We start from the raw sequence: 24,335 nt of genomic DNA on the forward strand, positions 1-24,335 counted from the left end.
TAACACAAGCATACAAGTGAGCAAGCACAATAAGATGTAAGTAAGAGAAATCACAACAAGTAACCACAAGTATAGAGTTAGGGTTAGGAATAACCGCAACTCCGGGAGACGAGGATGTATGCCGATGTTCACTTCCTTGGAGGGAAGCTAGTCACCGTTAGAGGGGCGGATGTTACCACGAAGGCACACCTACGCCACGAAGGCTCACCCTATTCTCCCTTTGAGACAACACCACGAAGGCGTTTCTCAACCACTAGTGGTAGACCTTGGGGTGGTCTCCAAACCCTCACAAACTTTCCGGGGGTAATCACAATCGTTGATTCCTCACCGAATGACTCCTACCGCCTAGGAGTCTCCAGCCTCCAAGAGTAACAAGATCCGAGGGGAAAGACTCAAGACTTGCTCAAACTTCGATTTGCTTTGGTCACAAGAAGGGGAGGAACAAGATATTTCTTTTGATTGGAACAACTCTTCGAAACTCTCAAGAATCAAGCCGGGATCTGGGATTTAGTGTGTGAGCAAGAGAGGGAAAGCACTGGTGTTCTTGAGGCGTGTTTGTGTGGAGTGTTCGGCCTTATCCCGAAGGGGTAAGGTGCTATTTATATCATGTCCAGAAAAGAGCCGTTCGGACACAAGTTGACCACCCCGGATGATCTGGGACACCATCCGGATGATCCGGACATTTGTCCGGATGATCTGCCAGAAGGCCCGGATGCAGGTGGTTGCAGCTTAGCTGCGAGCAGCCCGGACAGTCCGGAGGCAAGCCCGGATGATCCGGACAAGCCCCGGATGATCCGGATGGCTGGCCGGACGATCCGGCTACAACATATGGCTTCTGTGAAAAACGGGCACGGATATCCGGACGATCCGGAAGAGGATCCGGACGATCCGGGGAACAGCCCTGATCCGGAGGAATGTCCGGATGATCCGGCTTCAGCCATACCGTTCTGTGATGGAGAGCACCAATTATCCGGACGATCCGGTGCAGGGTCCGGCTGATCCGGGTGAGGCCCGGATGATCTGGGTATCCATCCGGATGATCTGGGTATCCATCCGGATGATCCGGCTAGGAGAGGTGGTAGGTTTTGGCTAAGAGATATTGCTAGGCATTTTGGTCTATTGTGGTAGAATCGTTTATGAGACAAAATGTGAGCAAGTCTTGAACCTACACTTCGGATCCCCTCTTAATAGTGCGGGGTTCCTATTACTCAAGAAATATGAAAAGAGCACAATACTTCAACTTTGTTTGCTCCTTTCCTCGTTGATAATTTGCTTGAGTAAAATCTCATATGATGTGATCATGATGCTCACTAAAGAAAACCAGAGGACAGACGGCCTGTGTATATACTTAGCAAACAAGGTTAGTCCCCTATATGTAGGTTTGTCATCAATATCAAAAATACTCTTTAAGAGCAAGATTGCACTTTCAGTTTTGCTCTGTCGTTGCCGAAAACATTGTAGGGGGTTGGCTGAAAAATCTTGAGAGACGTTTGTTATTATTGTATGTAATTAGCTAATTGCTGGAATGTATGATTTGGTCGTGCACTAAATTCCTCTGTTCTGGCTTAGCCTACACAAGTCGAAATCGGAATAAGTCCGAGCCCAACCGGACTATGAAAAAGGGCAAAAGATGAGACCGTAGAAGACCATGGTTGCGGCCATCAATAAATGCGGTCTGCATGGCTGTCAGGCGCACTGTACAACAAGCCTGAAGAACATATCAATACTCCATCTTATACCATCATACATTCAAATGACCAACGACTCAGATAATATGATCATATAGTAGTACGACCCATATGGAATTTTCGCTATGTTTACAACTTACCTACGATGTTCTATAACTGAAATCTCTATTTCTAAAAAAACAATGATATCTGCTGCTGTTGCATATGCTGCTTAACTTGCTTCTCACCTAGATTGAACTGAACGCATGAACACCTGGTGGAATTCGGTACTTTGGAGAGCTTCAAGATCACTGTTACTGGGGTAATGAGGTTAAGCTCTATGAACATCATGTAGATGCTCTCTTTGCCATGTTCTGACACAAAAGGCCACACTTCGACTACTACGTATACACTATCAATAAAACATATGCCAAGCCAGACCAGCGCACGGTAACCTAAAAAACAAACTATACCTTCCATATCACACAACACTCTACATTCATCTGAATTGCTTGCTTTCTCCTAACAAAATTTTCAGGTCCACTATATGAAAGAGAACCTGCTGCAGTACATTGATCCAGATGATCATACACTCATGGTCAAGCTCGCCGGTGGGCGTCTGCTCGCCGAGTGTCGTATTATGGTAGGAACTGGCAAGAGGGCCACTATCGCCACCAACTGGTTCGAGTTTCATCACCGTGCCAACATTTGTGAAGGAGACATCTGCGCTTTTCGTTTCAAGCTCACTGCAAACTGCCGCCTCACCGTGCACCACCTCTAGATGGACCATCGAAGCCTGTTGATGGGCCATCGAAACCTCTAGATGGTCCATCAAGGACAACGCAAGTCTACTATGAATGTAATCTAGCACTAGTACTCCTAATCAAGCTTTAAAATATCGATATCATGTTCGTATCGGTTTTGCTTTTACATATCGGGCGTCAAATATCGGGTGATATATCAGGCCATATGTAGATATATCGGAGAAAACATGTCCAATGTTTTTCATTATTCTTGTTTAACACCTTTATTTTTAGTAAAACTAAATGTATGATGTCAATGCTTTAACGTAACACTTTTAGATTCCTAGTTTATTAACTTGTTGATTAAGAAACTATTAAGGAAAGATTCACAAAATCCTTACTCTATGGGGCAAAGATTCACAAAATCCTTACTCTATGTGCAGGGGGCGCCATGATGTCAAGTCATTGGCAAAGATGCACACACAGATAATACCCCAAATGAACTAACATGGCATATCTCTTAATCATTTCTAAACATGTACCCGCAGTCACATTCAAGTATTGCCCCTTATTTCACCAGTTTTGGTTCATTGGCCCTATTAAACCTACAAAAAAACTCACAAAACCACAAAAAAGAAACGGAGTGGGAAATAGGAAATGTAGTATTCAGTAATTTCAAGGAAAACCCGGAAATAGGAAACACGCATAATCAAGGAAAAATAACTCCAATCCACATCACACGCTGACCATATATAACACAAATCACATATATAACCAAGGATAAATTTGGTGTGCTAATCATGGTTTAATATTGAAAATATAACCAAGAAAATCCAGCAATAATAAGCATTCAGTTCCATTATAAAGATGTACATATGGGACTGATCCATGCTAAAATGTGTTGTCACTGGAATAATCACTCTACTGGAACTTCCACCATCAAGTTCTTTGAACATTTTCGTTGGTTAGCTTTAGGAACTTGCAAATCAAAAAAGAACAATGTAGTTACTATACAGTATCACATTTTAAACTATATGTAAGCACATATGCATGGTTCTCAATGAAATAGATGCAAACATAATATGCTCACACTGATTCCCTCCGTTCCATAATAAGTGTCATGGTTTTAGTTCAAATTTGACATAAATAAAATATTGTACTCTTTTATTCCTAGATGACCATGGCATGAAAGCCATCATTTGGCAAGAAAAGAATGTTAAACTGAAACTAGCTTGAAAAAATAGTCCTCAAAGCTTTTCAATTGTATAAACACTATTCGAATTGTATAATGTTCAGAATAATATACACTAATGTCGGTTTCCAGGAGTGGCAACCTTAAGATCAACACCCAAGATGCATATATATCTAATCAGCACAAGATCCATCATTAGCCCACGTGTGCATAGATGACTACACAACCCGATGCATATTTCCAAGAAAATTTACAGTACTGTGATGTGCATATAACAATTCAACAACATTTTGAGCTAGCTATAACAAGTAACAATCGATCAACTGACATACTACACCACTGAAATCAACAAAAGACAATCTCATCGTGGACTAGCCTACCAAAAGTATGAATGAACAATATATTGCTGGATGGAAATATAGCCAACAAAGCTTATGAGTTTGTGTTCACGGTCTCCCCCAAGAAAGAAAATGGATGCCAACAAAGCTGTAGAGCATGCATTCACAAGAAAATGCAAGATAGCCCTCCAAGAAAAAACTACCATGAGTCCATGAGCATGAACTCATTTGAAGGTGTTGCTTTCTGTACCTTCCCTACTGTACTATCTGCCAACAAAGGGCCATTTTCTAACAGTACATTAGTAACTGATGATTTAACAGCACTACATCGATAACAATATCAATTGGCTTTGCTGCAATCACATCAAAATGAAACCACCTCTCTTTTTTCATAGGAACAATTCGATTTGGTCAATGTCACTGTCTTCTAGGCTAGGAGGGTGACATGAATGTTTCTGTACTTTCAGGTTTTGGACAAGTCTTGTGTCGTAAAAAATGGATAACCTATGTTCAAACTATCTTGATGTCTCGGGATAAACATCCCCTGTGCGCTGATCGGTCTCGGTCATCAAATACAAATTTTCTACGACACATGTGTTCAAGCTAGCTGCAGTGCAGGGTGCAATTGGTCAATAGTCTAATCAAAATCATGACTTGGCTGCCTTTTTGCGTTACATTTCTATATCAATATATTATATTCAGTTACGGTGTGTAGTGAGTAACAGTCTAGACAAAATACATAATTGAAGAGTTCATTGTGAGCCATAAAAAGGTACGAAAACAAAAAGAAGAATAGACACGTGAAAATTTACACAAAATAGAAGACTAGCACACAAACCTATCAGTGAAGCGCGGCATGCCGCCATGCACAAACCCGTGAGTTCACCTTGTCGGCTTTAGATAAGATTCCATGCGCCTTTGCACAAAGGAGAGATACTTTCGAAAGTAGCACGTACGGATGTAGTCACACCACGTCAGACGAAATGGACATATTCCATCCTGGAAAGAATAATACAGATCAGAGGGTACAATATATATTATAATGGAAGGAACAAAACAAGTAACTTGATTTACCTTTGCAGCCTTCTCAGGAATATGTACATCACAATTTCTTAGAACATGAAACTGTCGCTCTCCTTTTTGTATTAGCTTTTTATTGTCATCCTCTTCATTCTCCAACTTCTCTTTGTTCTCCTCTTTTCTCTTCTCCAGTTTCAAAACCCCCAGTACCGAGTTATAACTGGCGACCTCAGTTAGGTAAGTGTTTTTTGTCATAGTGTCTACCCATGTTTCTATGTATGGGCACCCTGCGAAGAACTCTTCCAAATTTCCATTTGGATCGTCGCCATCTTTACCACATAACATAGGTTTCACATTTGTCATGTACTCGGTATGCAAAAGAACCAAGAGTTCTCTCCTCTCTTTTGCTGACAGCAGGGAGCAATCACCTTTCCCTGCTTCAAGATTGTGCAGAGGATCTGATAGCAAAAGATCAAGCATCTCACTTAAATCACTAGGGATGAGGTCTTCAGGGAAGCATCCACTTATTAACCCAACAACACACACTACATTGTCTTCTGCTTGATTTTCTTCAAACTGTACAAATTCCACCCCATAGAATTTGACTTTGGACCCTTTCAGAAAGATATGTTTGCGCCCTATTATCTTCATTTTGATACATTTGTCACGAGAGAAGAGCTTAACAAGGTATGCAAGGATGGATTTGATGATATACTTGGCAATGTTTCTCACAAACAAACACTCCTCGCCAGTTTTTGATCCAACAATATGTTTTATTTTCAATAACGGTTGCTCTGCAAGAAACTCCTCAAGGCTAACATTATAACCCTCAAATGCTGACAAATCATGACCATTCTCAATAAGGATCGTATAGTTTTCGTCATTCAAGTAGAGGGAATGAGGTGCTATGCAAGATCCCAATTCAGGTGACAAACTACAATATTGAATGGGACACACTTTAATCTGCAAATGAATTTTCATATAATATCATTAGCTAATAAACCAATATTCTACTAATATAGTGCATATTAGTTTTTTTAAGTCAAACTTGTAAATTTTGACCAAATTTATAGATAAATTATCAGCAACGAATATCAGGTCCAAATAGTGCTCTTTTTCAAAGTTCCTTTCACAACCAATTTTTGGTTTTTTGCAAACTTGTTTTGGGCACGCACATCATACATTCAGGCATCTTGTATGCCAAAAAAAAAATAGATCTAAAAAAATGCTATTTTATTTGATTTTACTTTTCACATCCAGGTGCCAAATCGCCACTCTTGGAAATGCACTTCTCTCTTCTAGATATAGATAATTTGTATATAAACTTGGCCAGAGTTTGTTAAGATTGACTATTGTGAAAACCAATGCACACTATATTATGGGACAGAGAGAGTAACTATAGTAAATTACGTTACCTTATTTTGTGGAACAACATCTGAAGGTAGATATGGGACATCAGTCTCTCCATGAATATCCACAAGCTTCAGGCAAAAATAAGGTCCAACCTGAATGTTTCAAACATTTAATAATGTTTAGGCATGAGCAGTGCATATCTTATAACTGTTAGGTACGAGTTAATGAAATTAACAAGGATGAGAATTTACACCTCTTTCAGATCCAATGGCTCGCCTTCGGCAATATTGGGGAAATCATTAATCTGGATGATATAGAATAAACTAATATTAGGAAAAACATAAACATGAATTCATATTCATACCGAAACAGAGCCAATCTTTCTGAAGTAGACTTATGGGTGTGTATTGGCATTCACAAAAATCTTTCTGAAGTAGACTTATGGGTATATTGGCAATCTCAAAAATCTTTCTGAAGTAGACTATGGGTGTAGTGGCATTTACAAAAATGTTAACACGACAAAAAACACTTTAAGGTGGGCTGATTGGATACCTTTATATTTCTGAAGTAGACACAATCATCTATCCTTGTGAAGACATACATATTATCAGGAGCTTCAGATGTCTTGTGTTGAGGTGAAGAAAACACCTATGGAGTTTGACATAGCATTCAGGCATTCATACATGAAGTACATAAATAAAAAGATAAATAAACACTAACTACAACACATTCTTACCAGCTCCAAAGCATTCTTTACACCAGCCCATTTTTTATCACTACAGAAGTTTAATGAGAAAGCACAAGCTGCACGCTTAACTTTCACTTCTAACATTTCAGATACAAATGCTACAAAAGAAAATGAAAACATCATTAAATCATCAACAAAAAGTAAAAAATCACAATAATAATTTGAATATGTGTGGAGGAGCGTTCTCGCACTAATTCAGAACGATATGATGCAAGGCGTCTCGCATGACGTAAGGATACAACACGTCTACCCAGCTTATTCTAGAATAAACTGCCCCCTACCCAGCTTATTCTAGAAGCCCAACCAAAATTATCTTTTAGAAGACACCTAGTGAAGACTTGACTAGTAGGCTTCTAAAATGAAAATTTTGGTTGGGCTTCTAGAATAAGCTGGGTAGGGGGAGCTTATTCTGGAAGCCCAAAAAGGCCACCAAAAGTACTGGCCCTAAGGCATGCCCAGCGCAGACGAAACCATCAAAAGGTGCCCCATGTGGGTAGCAGGCACTGCCAGGGGCAAGCCCAATGCCGAGGGTTCCATCAAGGTTTTGTCCTATGCGGGTGCTGGGCACGCACTCGTGGGCGACCTGTTAAGAGGGACATCATCACCAAGGGCTACGCTATATGTGAGGGTCGTCACACTCATGCCGCTTCACCCAACAAGGATTACTCGATATATGATATTGTGTCAGGATATTCAATTGGAATATTCCTTTAGGATTCCCTTAAAGCCCATAATATCCCTCACTGTATGTTGTAGATCAAGGGGCAAAACTGTAGTCTCACAACTCTACCCTCCATTTATTATCTAGGCTTGGTACTACGACAATATGTGGTGATATATATTTAAAAACAAACTTTAAAATCTATTGAATTTTACCTGGATTTACGAGGAACTGAGTAGAATTATTTGTCGATATATTAATTATCCAACAAAACATCTCCTTATCTCTTTGAACCCACTGCCACAAAAATAAGACTAATGTAAACACAATGAAATGGACATCACACAATATACAAATAAATAAACTTCATGATTACCTTAGTAAATTAAATTTTCAGAAGAGTTTTATTCTTCTTACCTGAAAGAAAAGACATAAACCACATCTGGTTCGACTTATCAGATCTTTCACTCTGTTGGGATCACATTCATATGCCGTCCCATCACTCTTGTAAGGCAGAAGAAAGGTAATCGACCTTAGCAAATGTCCATACCTAACAAAAATATTTAATTTAGATTAATACGGATTGTTGCATGGTTGCATGGTTACAACACGCACATGGTTGATTCGTAGAATTTGAAAAAACATAGGGAAACTTAGGAGTAGAATAAGTTTGCAGGATTGCGTGTTTGATAGCACGAATAGGAAAAACACATGAAACCCTAATAGGCATACTCAGATTAAGTAGAACATATGCAAAGGTAAGATTAAATTAATACTATTCTACTAGTTAATACTATTTGCCTTGATCTTTGTGCATAATAAAACTCTAATTTGAGGCGAGTGGATTGTAAAATTCCTTGTTTTCTCCTATGAAGCTCAAACCCAAAAAAATAATCATATGATCCATTCCTTTGAATCAACATGGATAAATAGTGTAACCATAGGGAACTTCCTATTATTATGCTCTTCCTTCACTTCTCTATGAATCAAAGAGGCCCTACAAAAATAACCTGTGTGGCATGTCTGGAGCATAAGCAACAATAACAGTCGATGATGCACTCAAGCGAATGTCCTCTGGCACCGGCTCTGGCTTCCACTTCTTTGCCACCGGCTTTGGCTTCCACTTCTTTGCCACAGGAGCAACCTCCGAACCATCCTGCCCGACCAGCACGGCGTGGCCTTTCCCCTCTTTTCTCTTCTTACCCGTGAGCGGTTCACTGGATTCCCAGATCGATTCCCTCGATGATGCATTCGGTTCACTCACCGGATGTGTCTTCAGCTTCTTTGAAACAAGCACAACCTCAGGATCCTCTTCCCGGACCAGCCTATCCACGTCGCGCCTTTCCCCCATTTTGGTACCCGGCAGCTTCTTCCGCCTCTTGTTCAGCTTCTTTGAAACGAGCACAACCTCGGGATCCTCCTCCCGGACCAGCCTATCCACGTCGCGCCCTTCCCCCTTCTTGGTACCCGGCAGCTTCTTCCGCTTCTTGTTCACCTTCTTTGAAACAAGCGCAACCTCTGGATTCTCCTCATCCTTATCCCTAATGGAATTTTCCCCGGGGCTCAATTTGCCCTTCATCAGCTCTCGGAGTTTCCTCAACGACGACGGCGGCGCCATTGGTGGTGGAGGAGGAGATGGAGGTGGCGCAGCTAGGGTTTAGATATTCCCATTTTTTGTTTTGGAAGAGGAGGCTAGGCCTGGATTGGACCGGAACTAATATAGAGCTCTTTACGTCAAAAAATTGCCCCCGTGCAAGAACCGGGCCAGCCCATTAAGCTACGTGAACCGAATGCACTTCCATTTCCCATTTCGACCACGAAACACTTTAGCGACCCGAACTGTAGCGTTTCAAAATGTAAACATTTTTCTAAAAAAAGAAAAAAAATCAGATCTGAAACATTTTTTAAAACGCAAAGAATTTTTGAAAATTTACGATTTGTTTAAAAACCTGAACCTTTTATGAAAGCACAAACATATTTTCAAATTTGTGAACAGTTTTTTAAAAAATGAACATTTCCTAATAATATGAATATTATTCCAAAATTGCAAATGTTTTTAATAAAATAAAAATAAAAAATAAAAAATAACTTTTTTAATAATTGATTTTAAAAAAAACATAAAGAGAAAAGGGAAAAGGAAAAGAAAGCCCCGATAATAGGAAAAAAGAACCCTCTAAAAGGTTCCGAAAACTGGGACCTGTAGTAGAACGTTAGCAATCTATAAGCGGGGCGGGCCATTTACATCGCTTCCATCCCCTCGATTGTGCGAAACGCCAACATTTTTTACACTGGATTTTGTTGAAAATATGCCCTAGAGGCGATAATATTTTAGTATGATTTATTTCCAAGTTTATAATTATTGTTAATATTCTGTGCTATAACTGTTATGGTACCTGAATATGCAATTCGGAGAAAACTATGAGCATGTCTAGAGTTAGAAACGGTAAAACAAGATTCCTAGTCTTGCCTCTAGGAATAGCTCAAAGTGTTGACTGTAGATTCTGCTTTCGTGATCATGGGCATGACCATAATGCCGACAACATTTGAGAGCATGACGTTGGTAGAACACTCGTGTTGAATTGACCCAAGTTGTTTGTTATACTTGAAGATGAAATTGTCTAAAGTCTATAGTCCATAACAAGAGAGTTAACATTTGTATGACTCCTTAGATTATGAGAGTATCGAGTCACTCCATACCGGACGGTGCACTTTGGGGTTGTTCCAACGTCATCCGTAATAGGGTGATCACAATGGCAACTTATAGGTTCATCAAAAACATATGACAAGGGACTATATAGCCCGAGATTGGAATTTACTCCTTCGATGATGCCGTGGTATCCTTAGGACCCTATCGGTGTGACGGCATCCACCATCATATGGCCATACATAGCGTGATTGGATCACAGGGATGCCGGAACACGGGAATGAGAAAAGGAACAAAACCGCTAACAAGGAGACTAGTATAGCGAACATGTGTTGGTCTCACGGGGATACCGATATATCTCACCTCGGTTTTTGTAAAGTACTGTGAAGCAAAAGGTATAACATATTATAACAAAAGGTTCACTAGAAAATCGTTAATGTGAGAATAGGGGGGAATATTTGTTGGAAATATGCCCTAGGGGCAATAATAAAATAGTTATTATCATAATCCTCGTTCGCGATAAATGTTTACTATTTGTGCTAGAATTGCATTGATCGGAAACTTAAATACATGTGTGAATACATAAACTACACAATGTCCCTAGTAAGCCTCTACTAGACTAGCTCGTTGATCAAAGATGGTTAAGGTTTCCTAACCATAGACATGAGTTGTCATTTGATATCGGGATCACATCGTTAGGAGAATGATGTGATGGACAGACCTAACCATAAGCTTAGCATCACATCGTATCACTTAGTTATTTGCTACAACTTTCTTCATGTTAAGTATCTATTCCTTAGACCATGAGATCATGTCACTCCCGGATACTGGAAGAATACCTTGTGTGCTATCAAACGTCACTTCATAACTGGGTGATCATTGATACGTCCATTTTGCATCATGTTTACCTACTGTTAGTTACTATGTTTTCATGCATAATATGTTGGGGAGCGCAGCAATTTCAAAAAAAATCCTATGATCATGCAAGATCTATCTATGTGATGCATAGCAACGAGAGGGGAGAGTGTTGTCTATGTACCCTCGTAGACTGAAAGCGGAAGCGTTTTATCAACGAGGCTGATGTAGTCGTACGTCTTCACGATCCGACCGATCTCAGCACCGAACGTACGGCACCTCCGTGTTCAGCACACATTCAGCTCGGTGACGTCCCTCGTACTCTTGATCCAGTTGAGGCCGAGGGAGAGTTCCGTCAGCACGACGGCGTGGCGACAATGATGATGAAGTTACCGGCGCAGGGCTTCGCCTAAGCACTACGACGATATGACCGAGGTGGAATACTATGAAGGGGGGCACCGCACACGGCTAAGAAATCAACTTGTGTGTCTATGGGGTGCCCCCTCCCCTGTATATAAAGGAGTGGAGGAGGGGAGGGCCGACCCTCTCTATGGCACGCCCAAGGGGGGAGTCCTATTCCCAGTAGGGGTAGGTTTCCCCCTTCCCTACTTGGAGTAGGAGAAGAAGGAAGAAGGAGAGAGGGAGAAGGAAAGGGGGGGGGGAGCCCCCTACCCCAATTCGGATTAGGCTTGGGGGGGCGCCCTCCACCTGGCTGCCTCCTCCTCTCTTCCACTAAGGCCTAATAAGGCCCATTGACACCCCGCCACCATCATCATCCCAACGCCATTAACTTCCCCCTGGCACTCGCCGACGCCGGAGCTCGCCGCAGCGAGAACGGGCATGGTCTGGCCAACCCAACAGTGTGCGGCGCACTGTGTTCGTCGCCACCCCAGTGTTCCTGTGCTCATCTCCATCCGTTCACAGTGCTTGCGTGAGCTGCGTCGCCTTCCCCTCGCTCTCTGATGTTGTTCGTCGCCGAGCGCAGCATCCAAGTGTCCTTTGGCGGAGCCCGATCCCCTCACTCCGCTCGGCTATAAATCTAGCCCCCCAGCCTCCTCGAGCATCCCCAGCTCCTCTCACACACTCCACAAACTCGTAGGTAGCCGTAGCCTGGCCGAGCAGGCCTCGGGGCGCCGTCCCCGAGCTCGAGCTTGCCGGTGATTCCCTTTGCCCGTCCACACTGCTCCAGCCCCCTCCCAAGCTCAGGCGACTCTTCCCGGGCCTCTGTCGTGCTTCAGTGGTGCCGTCCAACTCGGTTGGAGCCACTGGGGCGGCCCCTCGTCGCCGTCATCTCCAACTCCGGCGACCTCATCCCTTTGTCGCCGCTGGAGAAGCTCTTTCCGTCCCGTCCGACCACCCCTAGCTGTTCTACGGGTACGGGCAGGTGCGCCTCTCTCTGCTCTTTCAATCCCTCTGTCACAACCCTAGATTGGCCTTGTTTGTCTTTGCATCTCATCATGTCATCATCATAGTTATGTTTATGAAATTTGAATTGAGGTTAGTTGAAACCCTCATAAATCATTTCAGAAATAATCAACATCAAAATCTCTTTAAAGAAGTCCAAGAAAATGTTCCTCTTAGTCTCTGAAAATATTGGCAAGAGGTAAAAGTCAAACCAATATTTTCGGTATCTCAGAAACATTTATTTTGGGCCTTTGAATTAATTCAATAACTATTTGCATTGGATATATATTTCTTATATAATTAATATATGTCCAATAATTCTGGAACATTTTATGTGGTTTGGTATATTTTAGTTCTAGCCACATAATTAATTTCAGCATTTTATCAAATGGTTTAGTATTTTTACTAAATCAAAACAAAACAGAACAAAATAGAAAACTGAAACAAAAAAAGAAAGAGGGAGAAAGAAAACCTCACCTGACTTACTGCAGCCCACCTGGACGGCCCAGTCGGCCATCCCAGCCACCTGGCCCAGCCCACCTCTTCCTGTCGTCTTCCTCCCCTCGCCCCGAAGCAGCTCGGTGGCGAGCGCTGGCGATGCCGTGGCCTCCTTCCTGCCTGCCTCACGCCCTCGAGGCCCTTCCAGCGCCACGGAGACGGCCACGCACCCCCCAGGCCCTCTCACTCTCTCCCCGAGCTCCTCTCCTCCTCTGGATCTCTTGCACGCAACCACCAAGCGCTGTCGCCGCCGCCGACGAACACCACCGCGCCATTGCCTCTCCCTCACCTCTCCGTGCTGTCCAGAGGCTCCGCCTCGACGCCACAGAGCCCCAAGATGAAGCACGCGCTCGTGGGACGCCCGAAGCGACGCCATCATCCTCATCCATGCCATCGGCCGCCGGAGATCCCCCTTGCCGCCCCGCTTGCTCCGACCCCTCCCCGAGCCCGCTGAGTGATCCGTTGAGATCGCTGTGAGCTCCATCACCATTCCCCTCCTCCTCGCGCTCATTTCCGCACTCTAGCCGCCCTTTTCACCGGGGCCGTGAGCTCCTCGCCGCCGACGATGGCGCAGACGAGGCCAGAGCCATCGTAGCTCACTCCCGAGCATGGCAACGTGCTCCACACCTCACCAGGAGCCTAACACACGCCCCAGCTCCCCCTCCCGTGCACTACAACGCCAAACCCGCAGGTGCCCGAACTCCGGCCGCCGTGGAAATGCTCGCCGCCGCCAACTCCGGCCATTCCAGTTGCTGCCGCCACCACCACTAGATGCGCGAGAGCTCCAGCAAGCCGTAGCAGCAAACCGCGCTCAAAACGGAGCCCCATAGCAAAATCCCGACTCCCTCTGCCGCGGATTTGGTCGCTGAGGGAGTCCTGGACTAGGGGGTGTCCGGATAGCCGGACTATCATCATCGGCCGAACTCCAAGACTATGAAGATACAAGATTGAAGACTTCGTCCCGTGTCCGGATGGGACTTTCCTTGGCGTGGAAGGCAAGCTTGGCGATACGGATATGTAGATCTCCTACCATTGTAACCGACTCTGTGTAACCCTAGCCCTCTCCATGTCTATATAAACCGGAGGGTTTTAGTCCGTAGGACGAACAACCATTACAACAATCATACCATAGGCTAGCTTCTGGGGTTTAGCCTCCTTGATCTCGTGGTAGATCCACTCTTGTACTACCCATATCATCAATATTAATCAAGTAGGAGTAGGGTTTTACCTCCATCGAGAGGGCCCGAACCTGGGTAAAAACATCGTGTCCCTTGTCTCCTGTTACCATCCGCCTAGACGCACAGTTCGGGACCCCCTACCCGAGATCCGCCGGTTTTGACACCGACATTGGTGCTTTCATTGAGAGTTCCTCTGTGTCGTCACCGATAGGCTTGATGGCTTCTTCGATCGACAACAACGCAGTCCAGGGTGAGAATTTTCTCCCCGGACAGATCTTCGTGTTCGGGCGGCTTTGCACTGCGGACCAATTCGCTTGGCCATCTGGAGCAGATCGAAAGCTACGCCCCTGGCCATCAGGTCAGATTTGGAAGCCTAAACTTCACGGCTGACATCCGCGGAGACTTGATCTTCGATGGATTCGAGCCACAGCCGAGCATGCCGCACTGTCGCGATGGGCATGATTTAGCTCTGCTGCCGAACAGTACCTTGGAGGCCGCACACGAGTCCGCTCTGACCTATAGTTTGGAGTCGACCACGCAGATCGAGGACAGGTGGTTGGACACCGCCTCGGGGGCCGCAATCTCTACGGCGATGGAGCCAAACACTGACCCTGTCCCTGGCAAAGCTCGTGACTCCGAGGTGCCGGACTACGAGCCTCCCGCGCCCCTGCCAACTGAATCCGGTTGGGCGCCGATCATGGAGTTCACCGCCGCGGACATCTTTCAGCACTCACCCTTTGGCGACATCTTGAATTTGCTAAAGCACCTCTCGTTATCAGGAGAGCCCTGGCCGGACTGCGGTCAGGATGGTTGGAATGCGGACGACGAAGAAATTCAGAGCCCACCCACCACCCACTTTATAGCCACTGTCGACGATCTAACCGACATGCTAGACTACGACATCGAAGACATCGACAGTATGGACGACGATGCCGAAGACGACCAAGAACCAGCGCCTACGGGGCACTAGAAGGAAACTTCAACTCATGATGTATATATGGTGGACACCCCAAAAGGAAGCGATAACGAGGAACAACGGGACGCGGCAAAGGATAATTCCGCCGAAAAACAACCAAAACGGCGACGTATGCGCCGCCCTAAGTCCCGCCTCGACAACAACAACACTCCTAATGACCCAGCAATAGAGCAGGGCAAACCAGTGGGCGACGAACATGCAACCAAGCAACCATCCGAACAGGACGAATCGGATAATCAATCTATGCCCGGCGAAAACAACAGTCCAGACGATCTCACGCCGGACACACCACCGGAGCATAAGAACCTTCACAAAAGACTTGTCGCCACTGCAAGAAGTCTGAAGAAGGAAAAATGGAAGCTCAAAACTGCGGAAGACATACTCAGAATAAGGTGGAGCAAAGTACTCAAGACCGCGGACAAATATGGCAATGGCCACCAAACAAAGAGCTACCCGAAGCACAAGCTGCTGCCAGAATTCGACGAGGAGGCCATAGAGCCCCCACAGTCAAAAAGCAAAGAGGCCGCCTGGCCGGATAGACGACCAGATGACAGGCCAAAAGCGACAAGCGGTGCCGCACACAAGCCGACACATGATCCTTGTAAAACAGATGGCCCGGTCAGGTCCATTTATGGGCCAAAAAAGAGGGCCCCAGGAAGCAACACAACACGCCGAGTGTTTGAAGACAACGACACACCCAAATACAGGGGCGCCGCACACCCACTATGTTTCACCGATGAGGTGCTGGATCATGAATTTCCAGCGGGGTTCAAACCCGTAAACATAGAGGCATACTACAGAATAACAGACCCTAGAGTCTGGATTGAGGATTATATCCTACACATACATATGGCTAGAGGAGACGATCTCCATGCCATAAAATATTTACCCCTCAAGCTCAAAGGGCCAGCCCGACATTGTCTCAAAAGCCTCCTAGAAAATACCATTGGAAGTTGGGAAGAGCTCGAGGACGCGTTCAGAGCAAATTTTCAAGGGACTTATGTCCGCCCTCCGGATGCAGACGATTTAAGTCGCATAACTCAACAGCCCGGAGAGTCAGCGCGCAAATTCTGGAACAGGTTTCTTACCAAAAAGAACCAAATAGTCGACTGTCCGGACACCGAAGCCTTAGCAGCTTTTAAACATAATGTCCGAGACGAATGGCTCGCCAGACACCTCGGCCAAGAGAAGCCGAGAACAATGGCCACGCTAACAAGCCTCATGACCCGCTTTTGCGCGGGGGAAGACAGCTGGCTAGCAAGATGCAGCACCAGCGACCCAAGTACATCCGAGATCAGAGATGGAAACGGAAAATCACGGCGCAGAAAGGATCAGCGCCGAAATAAAGAAAAAAGCCCAAAGAACACGGCGGTTAACGCCGGATTCAAAAGCTCACAGCTGAACAACAAAACACTGCCTCTTAAGGACAACAGTGAGGAGCTATCCAACTTAAACAAAATTTTGGATCAGATATGTCAAATCCACAGTACCTCCAGAAGGCCTGCAAACCACACCCACCGAGATTGTTGGGTCTTCAAATAGTCCGGCCGACTCAACGCCAAACACAAGGGGCTCGATGCGCCAAGCGAGGATGACGATGAACCCCACCAGCAGAGCACCGAAAAACAAAAGACCTTCCCACAAGAAGTCAAAACAGTAAACTCACTTCATGTGATAATACGGAACAATAGTACGGCACCCGCTAAAGCACGTGTTGCACAGTCCACCCCAGCGGAACCCCGAGATTGGATGTTAAAACCAATTAATTTCGACCACCTGGACTATTCCAGAAGTATTCGAAACGCAGGATGGACTGCTCTGATATTGGATCCTATAATCGACTGACTACAATTTACACAAGTCCTAATGGATGGGGGCAGCGATTTAAACCTGCTATATCCGGACACAATCCGCAAGTTGGGGGTAGACCTTACCAAAATTCGACATAGCCGCACTCCCTTTAAAGGAGTGACGCCAGGCCCTCACGCCAAGTGCACGGGCTCCTTACTACTAGAAGTTGTGTTCGGGTCACCCGACAACTTCCGATGCGAAAAGCTAATCTTTCATGTCGCCCCATTCAAAAGTAGCCATCAAGCACTATTGGGACGTGAAGCTTTTGTCCTCTTTAACGCAATACCACATTACGCGTCTCTTACACTTAAAATGCCTGGTCCACGCGGCATCATCTCATTAAAAGGTCGTTCAAGACCCCGAACACGGCTAGACGAGTCCGGCATAAATAAGCTAGGGGCTCCCTAGCCGCACACCCCTTCACAAGGGGCTGTGCGTATGAGCAATAAGGAGCCAATAAAAGCTCAACCTTATTTATTCATGCTTTGTTTTAAATACATTTTTGACACGATTTCTTTTCAAAACTAAGCTCCTCTCTTTTACAGATGAACAGCGTGTTACACCCGTCCAGGATACAGCACAACAGAGACACAGGCGCAGACGTGCAGTAGGGACCCGTTGCAAGGATTCTTTTCAGATTAAGACCCTGCGTAAACCTTTTTTACTATCTCTTGTTGCTACATATCCCCTGGTTTCTCATTATCACCAGAGAGGAGGCTGACATTTTGACATCGGCCGCGTCAGAGGACCTTGCGTGTACCTGGACACTAGGGGCTTAGGGCATTGTTCTGCCCGTTATCATAAAGACCGAATACCTTAGGGAGTGTTTGGCGTCTCGAGTTAGGCCTTATATGCATCAGCTCCGAATCATGTCTTTGGTCAAATGTTGGGTTTGCCCGGCTCCTGTGTTTTGCTGCCTTACGTTCCGTATCATCGGCTAACGCAGCACCAGGAGAACTACTGTGATTGTGCCCCGGTTCGGCCGGGCGAGCACCTCAGTAGAGAAAGCCGAAAACTGACTGTCATGATACAGCGAGAGACTGGTCAACCACTCGATCGACTACCGGAATGTTTAGAATTCCTCCGCTTTGACGAAGGACCGTTTCCCGGTCAGGCACATACGCGCCCCGAATTCGGAGAGCGCGGTGCCCCTAGGGGCTATATCGTAGCCCCACCCTCGAACTCCTATGGCTAAGTGAAAGTGATAAAGCATTATAGTCCGGTTGCCTCGTTTGCTACGCTACCACCTCCTTCACAGGACCGAGACGTCGGATTAAGTGTGAAAATGCGATATTTTTGCAAACACCCCCGCACCTTGTGCGTGGGGGCTGAAGCCGACGACTGCCATCTTTCAGGTTATACACACGTATACATAAACGGCCGCACATGAGATATTTCAATACTTGAACGCACAAGTACAAAAAGCGCTTATATTATACACATTGTTTTACAAACCATAAATTTCATTTGAACCTGACATTTTTTGAGCACTGCAACTCTATTACACGAGCACCACGCAGAACTTCCCCAAAATAGTGCTCGGTGTCTAACCGGCTTTCGTCCGAACCCTGGGTCGCAACAGCGGTGGCATCCATCTCCGTCCAGTATGTCTTCACATGGGCGAGGGCCATCCGTGCACCCTCTATGCAGGCCGACCGCTTCATCGCCTTGATATGCGGCACCGCCCCAAGGAATTGCTGCAATAAGCCAAAATAACTCTTCGGCTTCGTCCTATCCGGCCAGACATGAGCCACGATATCCGTCATGGCAAGTCCGGACAATCTATTAAGCTCAGCCCACTCAGCTAACCGATCGGTCAGCGGAAGTGAACGCTCCGGACTATGGAATTGAGACCAAAAAAGCTCTTCCATCTCGTGATCCTTTTGACTTCGGAAGTGCACAACAGCATCTGCCGCACTCGCCACTAAGTCCATATAAGGATCCTCCGGACCCCACAGCTGGCCAAGCTGAGCGTACTTCGGATCCGTAAACCTCCTGCGCAGCAGAAAGGGCTTGCCAGCCACAATATCTCCGGCCTGACGCAACTCCTCCTTTATAGCCCGCATTGCAGAACGGGCATCCTTGGCTTCGGCGGTGGCCTTCACCAGGTCTTCCTGCTCCGCTCGGCGTTCTTTTTCAAGAACCTCATAGCGGTCGGTAGCATCTTTGAACTTCACGGCCGTTTCGGCCATCTCCTCCCTGCTTCGGCAGTGAGCAGCCCTTTCGGCTTCTAGCTCTTCGGCCGCCCTTAAGGCAGCTGCATCACTCCTTCTGGCCTGCTCCTTGGCTCGAGCAAGTTCGGCCCGAAGGCTCTCCATAGCAGTGGCACCATCTGCATTTAGAACACATGTTGTAAGGAGTGGGCTTCAACTCCTTTACTAGGTGACCACAAAAAAAAACTTACCTTGCGACTCGTCAAGTCGCTTGTTGACTAGCGCGATGTCCGCATCCGCAACGTCGAGTTGCCGCTTTAGTTCAGCAACTCCATCAGTTCGGCTGGCCCCCGGACTATCCGCCACCTGCATAGGAAAGGCGAAAATTAAAACCTGCGATTTTGATCCTCGGCACGCTGTCGCTCTCGACAACCTACCGAGTCTCAGGGGCTACTATCTATACAGGGCGCACTTTATGTGTAAAACTGTCAAAAGGTATGTCATTTTTACATACCTCAAACCCCGCCAGCAAGCTTCTGACGGCATCATGCAACCCGCCTTCGGTGGACAAAATTCTTCCAATCACCATACTCATCAATGTATGGTGATCTTCTGAGATAGACGCCCTCTCAAGCAGATCCCTTAGCTCCCCCGGCCGTACACCAGTTGGCGCCGAACTCTTCGGCTCTGCCGGACTCGGGGATACCCTCCGTGATGACACCTCAGGGTTGTCCGCTCCACCTGACGGCGCGGCGGACGGAGGCGTCTCGCTTTCCATCATCTCCGGATGAAGGTCCCCCGAAGACGAGCTCATCTGAGAAGGGCGGAGATCCGAACTACAAGGTAAAAACTTAAGTTATCCTCAGAAGCACAAATAGGGATGTCCCTTATGGCAAAACTCCCTTTTTTCTACTTACGGCTCGCTGGAGGGCTGATTCCGTAGAGGAGATAGTGCAGCCGGGGCCTCCCCGGACGCAGGACCCTCCGGTGAGGATCTCTTCCCCCGCTTCGAGGCCTTGGCCTCCGGGTTTTCGGAAGCCGTCCTCTTCTCCCCTTGGAAGGAGGGATTCTCGATTCCCCCCTTCTCAAAAGCCTCCTCGGTAGAGGTGGTAGTTCCTCTGTTCTCCCCTTCGCCTTCCTCTGAAGGCGCAACCTCCAGCATCCTGACCAGCACGGGATCCGGCGCGGTCTCTGGGAGGGGGGCCGGACACCGTATCAGTTTTGCTTGCGCTATCCACTCCTGCTTAGAAGGCAATTGGTTAAAAGGCGAATCGTAGAAAGGCAAACAAATGATATGTCCGGACACAGAGCTACTTACTTGTGTATCCGGGCGATTGCAACTTAGGCCGGCGTCCTCGGTCAATTCCAGACACACCTCTCATGATCCGAAGAACAATTTGTACATCTCCACGGGTGTCGTACCCATGAAGTGTTGGAGAATCCGTGGCCCCTCCGGATTAAATTCCCACAGCCGGAGAGGATGGCGTTTGCAGGGCAGGAGACGCCTAATCAGCATAACCTGCATCACCACGACCAGATCGATCTCCCTCGCTTGGAGGTCTCGAATCTGGCCCTGCAATAGGGGCACGTCCTTTGACGGCCCCCAGTTGAGCCCTTGGTTGACCCATGACATCAGTCGTCGTGGAGGTCCCGGGCGAAAGATGGGCGGCGGCTTCTGCCTGCTGCCCCTGGGAGCGGTAATATAAAACCACTCCTGTTGCCACAAGCCGAGCTCCTCTTGGAAGGAGCCCTCGGGCCATGGAGCATCGGCCCTCCTGTTTATGATCGCCCCGCCGCACTCTGCTTGGCGCCCCTCGATCATCTTTGGCTCCACATTAAAAGTTTTGAGCCACAAACCGAAGTGGGGGGTAGTGCGGAGGAAGGCCTCGCAGACGACAATGAAGGACGAGATGTGGAGGATGGACTCCGGAGCCAAGTCGTGGAATTCCAGCCCATAGTAAAACATGAGCCCTCTCACAAAAGGATCCATCGGGAAGCCTAAACCCCGACGGAGGTGGGACACGAACACGATGCTTTCGCCAGGCTCGGGAGTGGGAATGACTTTCCCTTTGGCGGGCAGCCTATGCAAAATCTCGTAGGTCAAGTACTTAGCTTCTCTCAGCTTTTGCACGTCCTCTTCCATGACGGAGGAGGGCATCCACCGGCCCTGTAGGTCGGATCCGGACATCATTGAAGGTCCGAGGCGCTCGAATATGAGGATCTGGGTGTTGGAGCTCGGGGCAAGGGGCAGATTCGATTGAGGGTTGAAGAAAAGAAACGAGCCTTGGTCTCATTATAAAGAGGAAAGAATACCGAGAGCCGTCCCCGTGTCTGTTCGGGACTCGCCTCCGATAGAGGGGGCGTGGCAATGGGCACAGTTGGGTTACCCACGTCCGTATTGATGGGAATCCCGGAATAAGGGGAACACGATCTCTGCTTCGACAAGACGTGCCAAGGAAACCGCTTCGCTAAACGCGCTGAGGTGGTATAATAAAAAACGATTCAAGTAAAGGCTTGGTAGTGGCGTGACGTCATGCCACAAAATACGTCAGCAGATTGAACTTGTGTGCATATTATTCTCTCTATGGTGGAATGTGGAATTTATTTTGCAGAGCCGGACACTATCTTGGTGTTCACAAATCTTCTATGAATTATTCGGAGGAGGAACCCGCCTTGCAATGCCGAACAATATGCGCGCCGGACTCATCATCATTGAAGCCTGGTTCAGGGGCTACTGAGGGAGTGCTGGACTAGGGGTGTCTGAATAGCCGGACTATCATCATCGGCCGGACTCCAAGACTATGAAGATACAAGATTGAAGACTTCGTCCCGTGTCCGGATGGGACTTTCCTTGGCGTGGAAGGCAAGCTTGGCGATACGGATATATAGATCTCCTACCATTGTAACCGACTCTATGTAACCCTAGCCCTCTTCGGTGTCTATATAAACCGGAGGGTTTTAGTCCGTAGGACGAACAACCATTACAACAATCATACCATAGGCTAGCTTCTAGGGTTTAGCCTCCTTGATCTCGTGGTAGATCCACTCTTGTACTACCCATATCATCAATATTAATCAAGCAGGAGTAGGGTTTTACCTCCATCGAGGTGGCCCGAACCTGGGTAAAAACATCATGTCCCTTGTCTCCTGTTACCATCCGCCTAGACGCACAGTTCGGGACCCCCTACCCGAGATCCGCCGGTTTTGACACCGACAGTCGCCGCAGGCTGAACTCCGGTGACGCCGACGTGGCGCACTTACTTAGCGACTAATGACCCAGCTTAATTACCCCATGACCCACTAACACATGGACCCCACCCGTTTAATTAACCAGCTAATGAAATTAGTTAGAACTAATCCAACCCGACTGGACCCACGCATCAGCATTGACTTTGCTGACGTGGCCGTTGACCGGTCCCACCTGTCAGTGAGCTAAACAACCCTGTGTCACTGACGTGTGGCCCCCACACGTCAGGTTTGACTTGGAGGCACCCAGTTGACCTGCTGACATCAGGGTGATGTCATGCTGATGCGATATGTATTTTCTGGATTTATTTTAATTCAGGAAATTCCAGAAAATGTCCTAAACTTCTGAAAATCATATAAAATCAACCGTAGCTCCAAATCAAATGATTTATATATGAAAAATGATCAGAAAAATTCAAAGAATCTGATTATGGCATTATCATGCATGTTTGAACAACTTATGCCTGCTGATCAGGTCAAATAAAATAAGTGGCATTTAAATAATCACATATGGAGTTGAATTTGAATCTTTGGTTCAAACCAACTTCATTTAATCTGGTTTTAGTTGCATTAGCTCAAATCACAACATCTTGCCCTATGCATCATATTGTGCATTGCATTGATTGTGCTTTCTCTCTGTTGCCGGTACCTGTTCCCCCCAGAGTAGACATTGTTACCGATGACGTGCTCGATGACACTGATGAAAAACTATATTATCTTCGGAAGTGCCAGGCAAGCAAAACCCCCTTGTTCATTCTGATACAATCCCACCCTCTCGCTCCTGCTCTCTTTTACTGCATTAGGACAACAACGATTAATCTGTTACTTGCTGCGGTAGATGAACCCCTTTATCCTCTGCATGACCTGTCATTGCCACAGTAAATAGATGAAACCCACTAGCATGAGTAGGAGTTGTTTGAGCCCTATTGTGCCTACTCATCCATGCTTGTTTGTCATGCCTGCTACTGCTTAGAGTTGAGTCAGGTCTGATTCATCGGGAATGAATCAGAGGTGTGTGAACATGTCCTACTGTGTGTGAGCTAAGTGTGTGAACACGATTTGGTAAAGGTAGCGGTGAGAGGCCATGTAGGAGTACATGGTGGGTTGTCTCATTGAAGCCGTCCTCAGGAACTGAGTTCTGTGTTTGTGATCCATGAAAAAGCTACTACCATGCATTGGGCCCTGAAATATGACCCCGCTCGACTTCTTAATCACCCTTGTCCTCTGTCCAGGAGTTGCAAGTAGTTTCTGGTGTTTGTAGTATGCTGGAGGCCGTGCGCAGCACTGACCGGAGGGATGGGCTGTGATGCGGTAGGCACGTGGCCGGGTATACCGGGCGCCCGTTTGGTGTCGCGGAACCATGTACACATCTTCGGGGCCGTATGTGGAAACCTCGGCCGGACTCCCTGCGGATGGAACCTGAATAGGCAATAAGCCTGGACTAGAGACTTGAGTGTTTAGGTAGGTCGTGGTCTACACCCACATCGGCTTTCGCTTGAAGTCTGCCGAGCACATGTCGTGTGCAGACGCTAAGTGGTGGAAACATGTATGAAGAAGTACACCCCTGCAGGGTTAACATCATCTATTCGAATAGCCGTGTCCGCGGTAAAGGACTTCTGGGTTGCCTATAACAGTTCATAGACAAGTGAAAGTGGATACTCTAAAATACGCAAGATAAGTGTGAGTGCTATAGATGGCGTTCTTGTAGGGGGACGAGAGCGGATCCATAGTGGTGTATTGATATGGTGAATATTTGGACTCGTGTGCGCCACCTCAAAAGAGTTACTTGCAGTCGTACTTCAGGATAT

At 46.6% G+C, this 24,335-nt stretch overlaps 1 protein-coding gene across 4 annotated transcripts; it reads right to left on the reverse strand.

Annotated features, from left to right (window-relative positions):
- Nucleotides 1-297: 297 nt before the first annotated feature.
- Nucleotides 298-9,409, reverse strand: LOC123070327 (uncharacterized). 4 transcript variants are annotated; one of them, XM_044493474.1, is made up of 10 exons: nt 8,733-9,409; nt 8,140-8,272; nt 7,938-8,019; nt 7,050-7,159; nt 6,866-6,961; nt 6,567-6,617; nt 6,376-6,465; nt 5,015-5,923; nt 4,779-4,939; nt 298-1,336 (listed from the first exon to the last, which is right to left on the reverse strand). In XM_044493474.1, exons 1-9 carry the CDS (start codon nt 9,338-9,340, stop codon nt 4,823-4,825), a joined length of 2,196 nt encoding a protein of 731 aa, XP_044349409.1. In that variant the 5' UTR covers nt 9,341-9,409; the 3' UTR covers nt 298-1,336; nt 4,779-4,822. The 4 variants fall into 4 exon arrangements, with proteins under 4 accessions (XP_044349409.1, XP_044349410.1, XP_044349408.1 ...); XM_044493475.1 differs by lacking the exon at nt 298-1,336 and adding an exon at nt 1,710-3,015; XM_044493473.1 differs by lacking the exon at nt 298-1,336 and adding an exon at nt 3,104-3,388.
- Nucleotides 9,410-24,335: the final 14,926 nt, after the last annotated feature.

The sequence above is a fragment of the Triticum aestivum genome, chromosome 3B, assembly GCF_018294505.1.
Source record: "Triticum aestivum cultivar Chinese Spring chromosome 3B, IWGSC CS RefSeq v2.1, whole genome shotgun sequence".
In the NCBI taxonomy this organism is placed as follows: Eukaryota; Viridiplantae; Streptophyta; class Magnoliopsida; order Poales; family Poaceae; genus Triticum; species Triticum aestivum.

Coding starts and splice junctions, on each gene's coding strand:
- LOC123070327 (XM_044493474.1), bottom strand. CDS start 9,340: ATGGCGCCGCCGTCGTCGTTGAGGAAACTCCGAGAGCTGATGAAGGGC. Junction 8,020..8,139: donor GTTTATGTCTTTTCTTTCAG/GTAAGAAGAATA, acceptor TTTTTGTGGCAG/TGGGTTCAAAGAGATAAGGA. Junction 7,160..7,937: donor TCAGTTCCTCGTAAATCCAG/GTAAAATTCAAT, acceptor TTTCTTTTGTAG/CATTTGTATCTGAAATGTTA.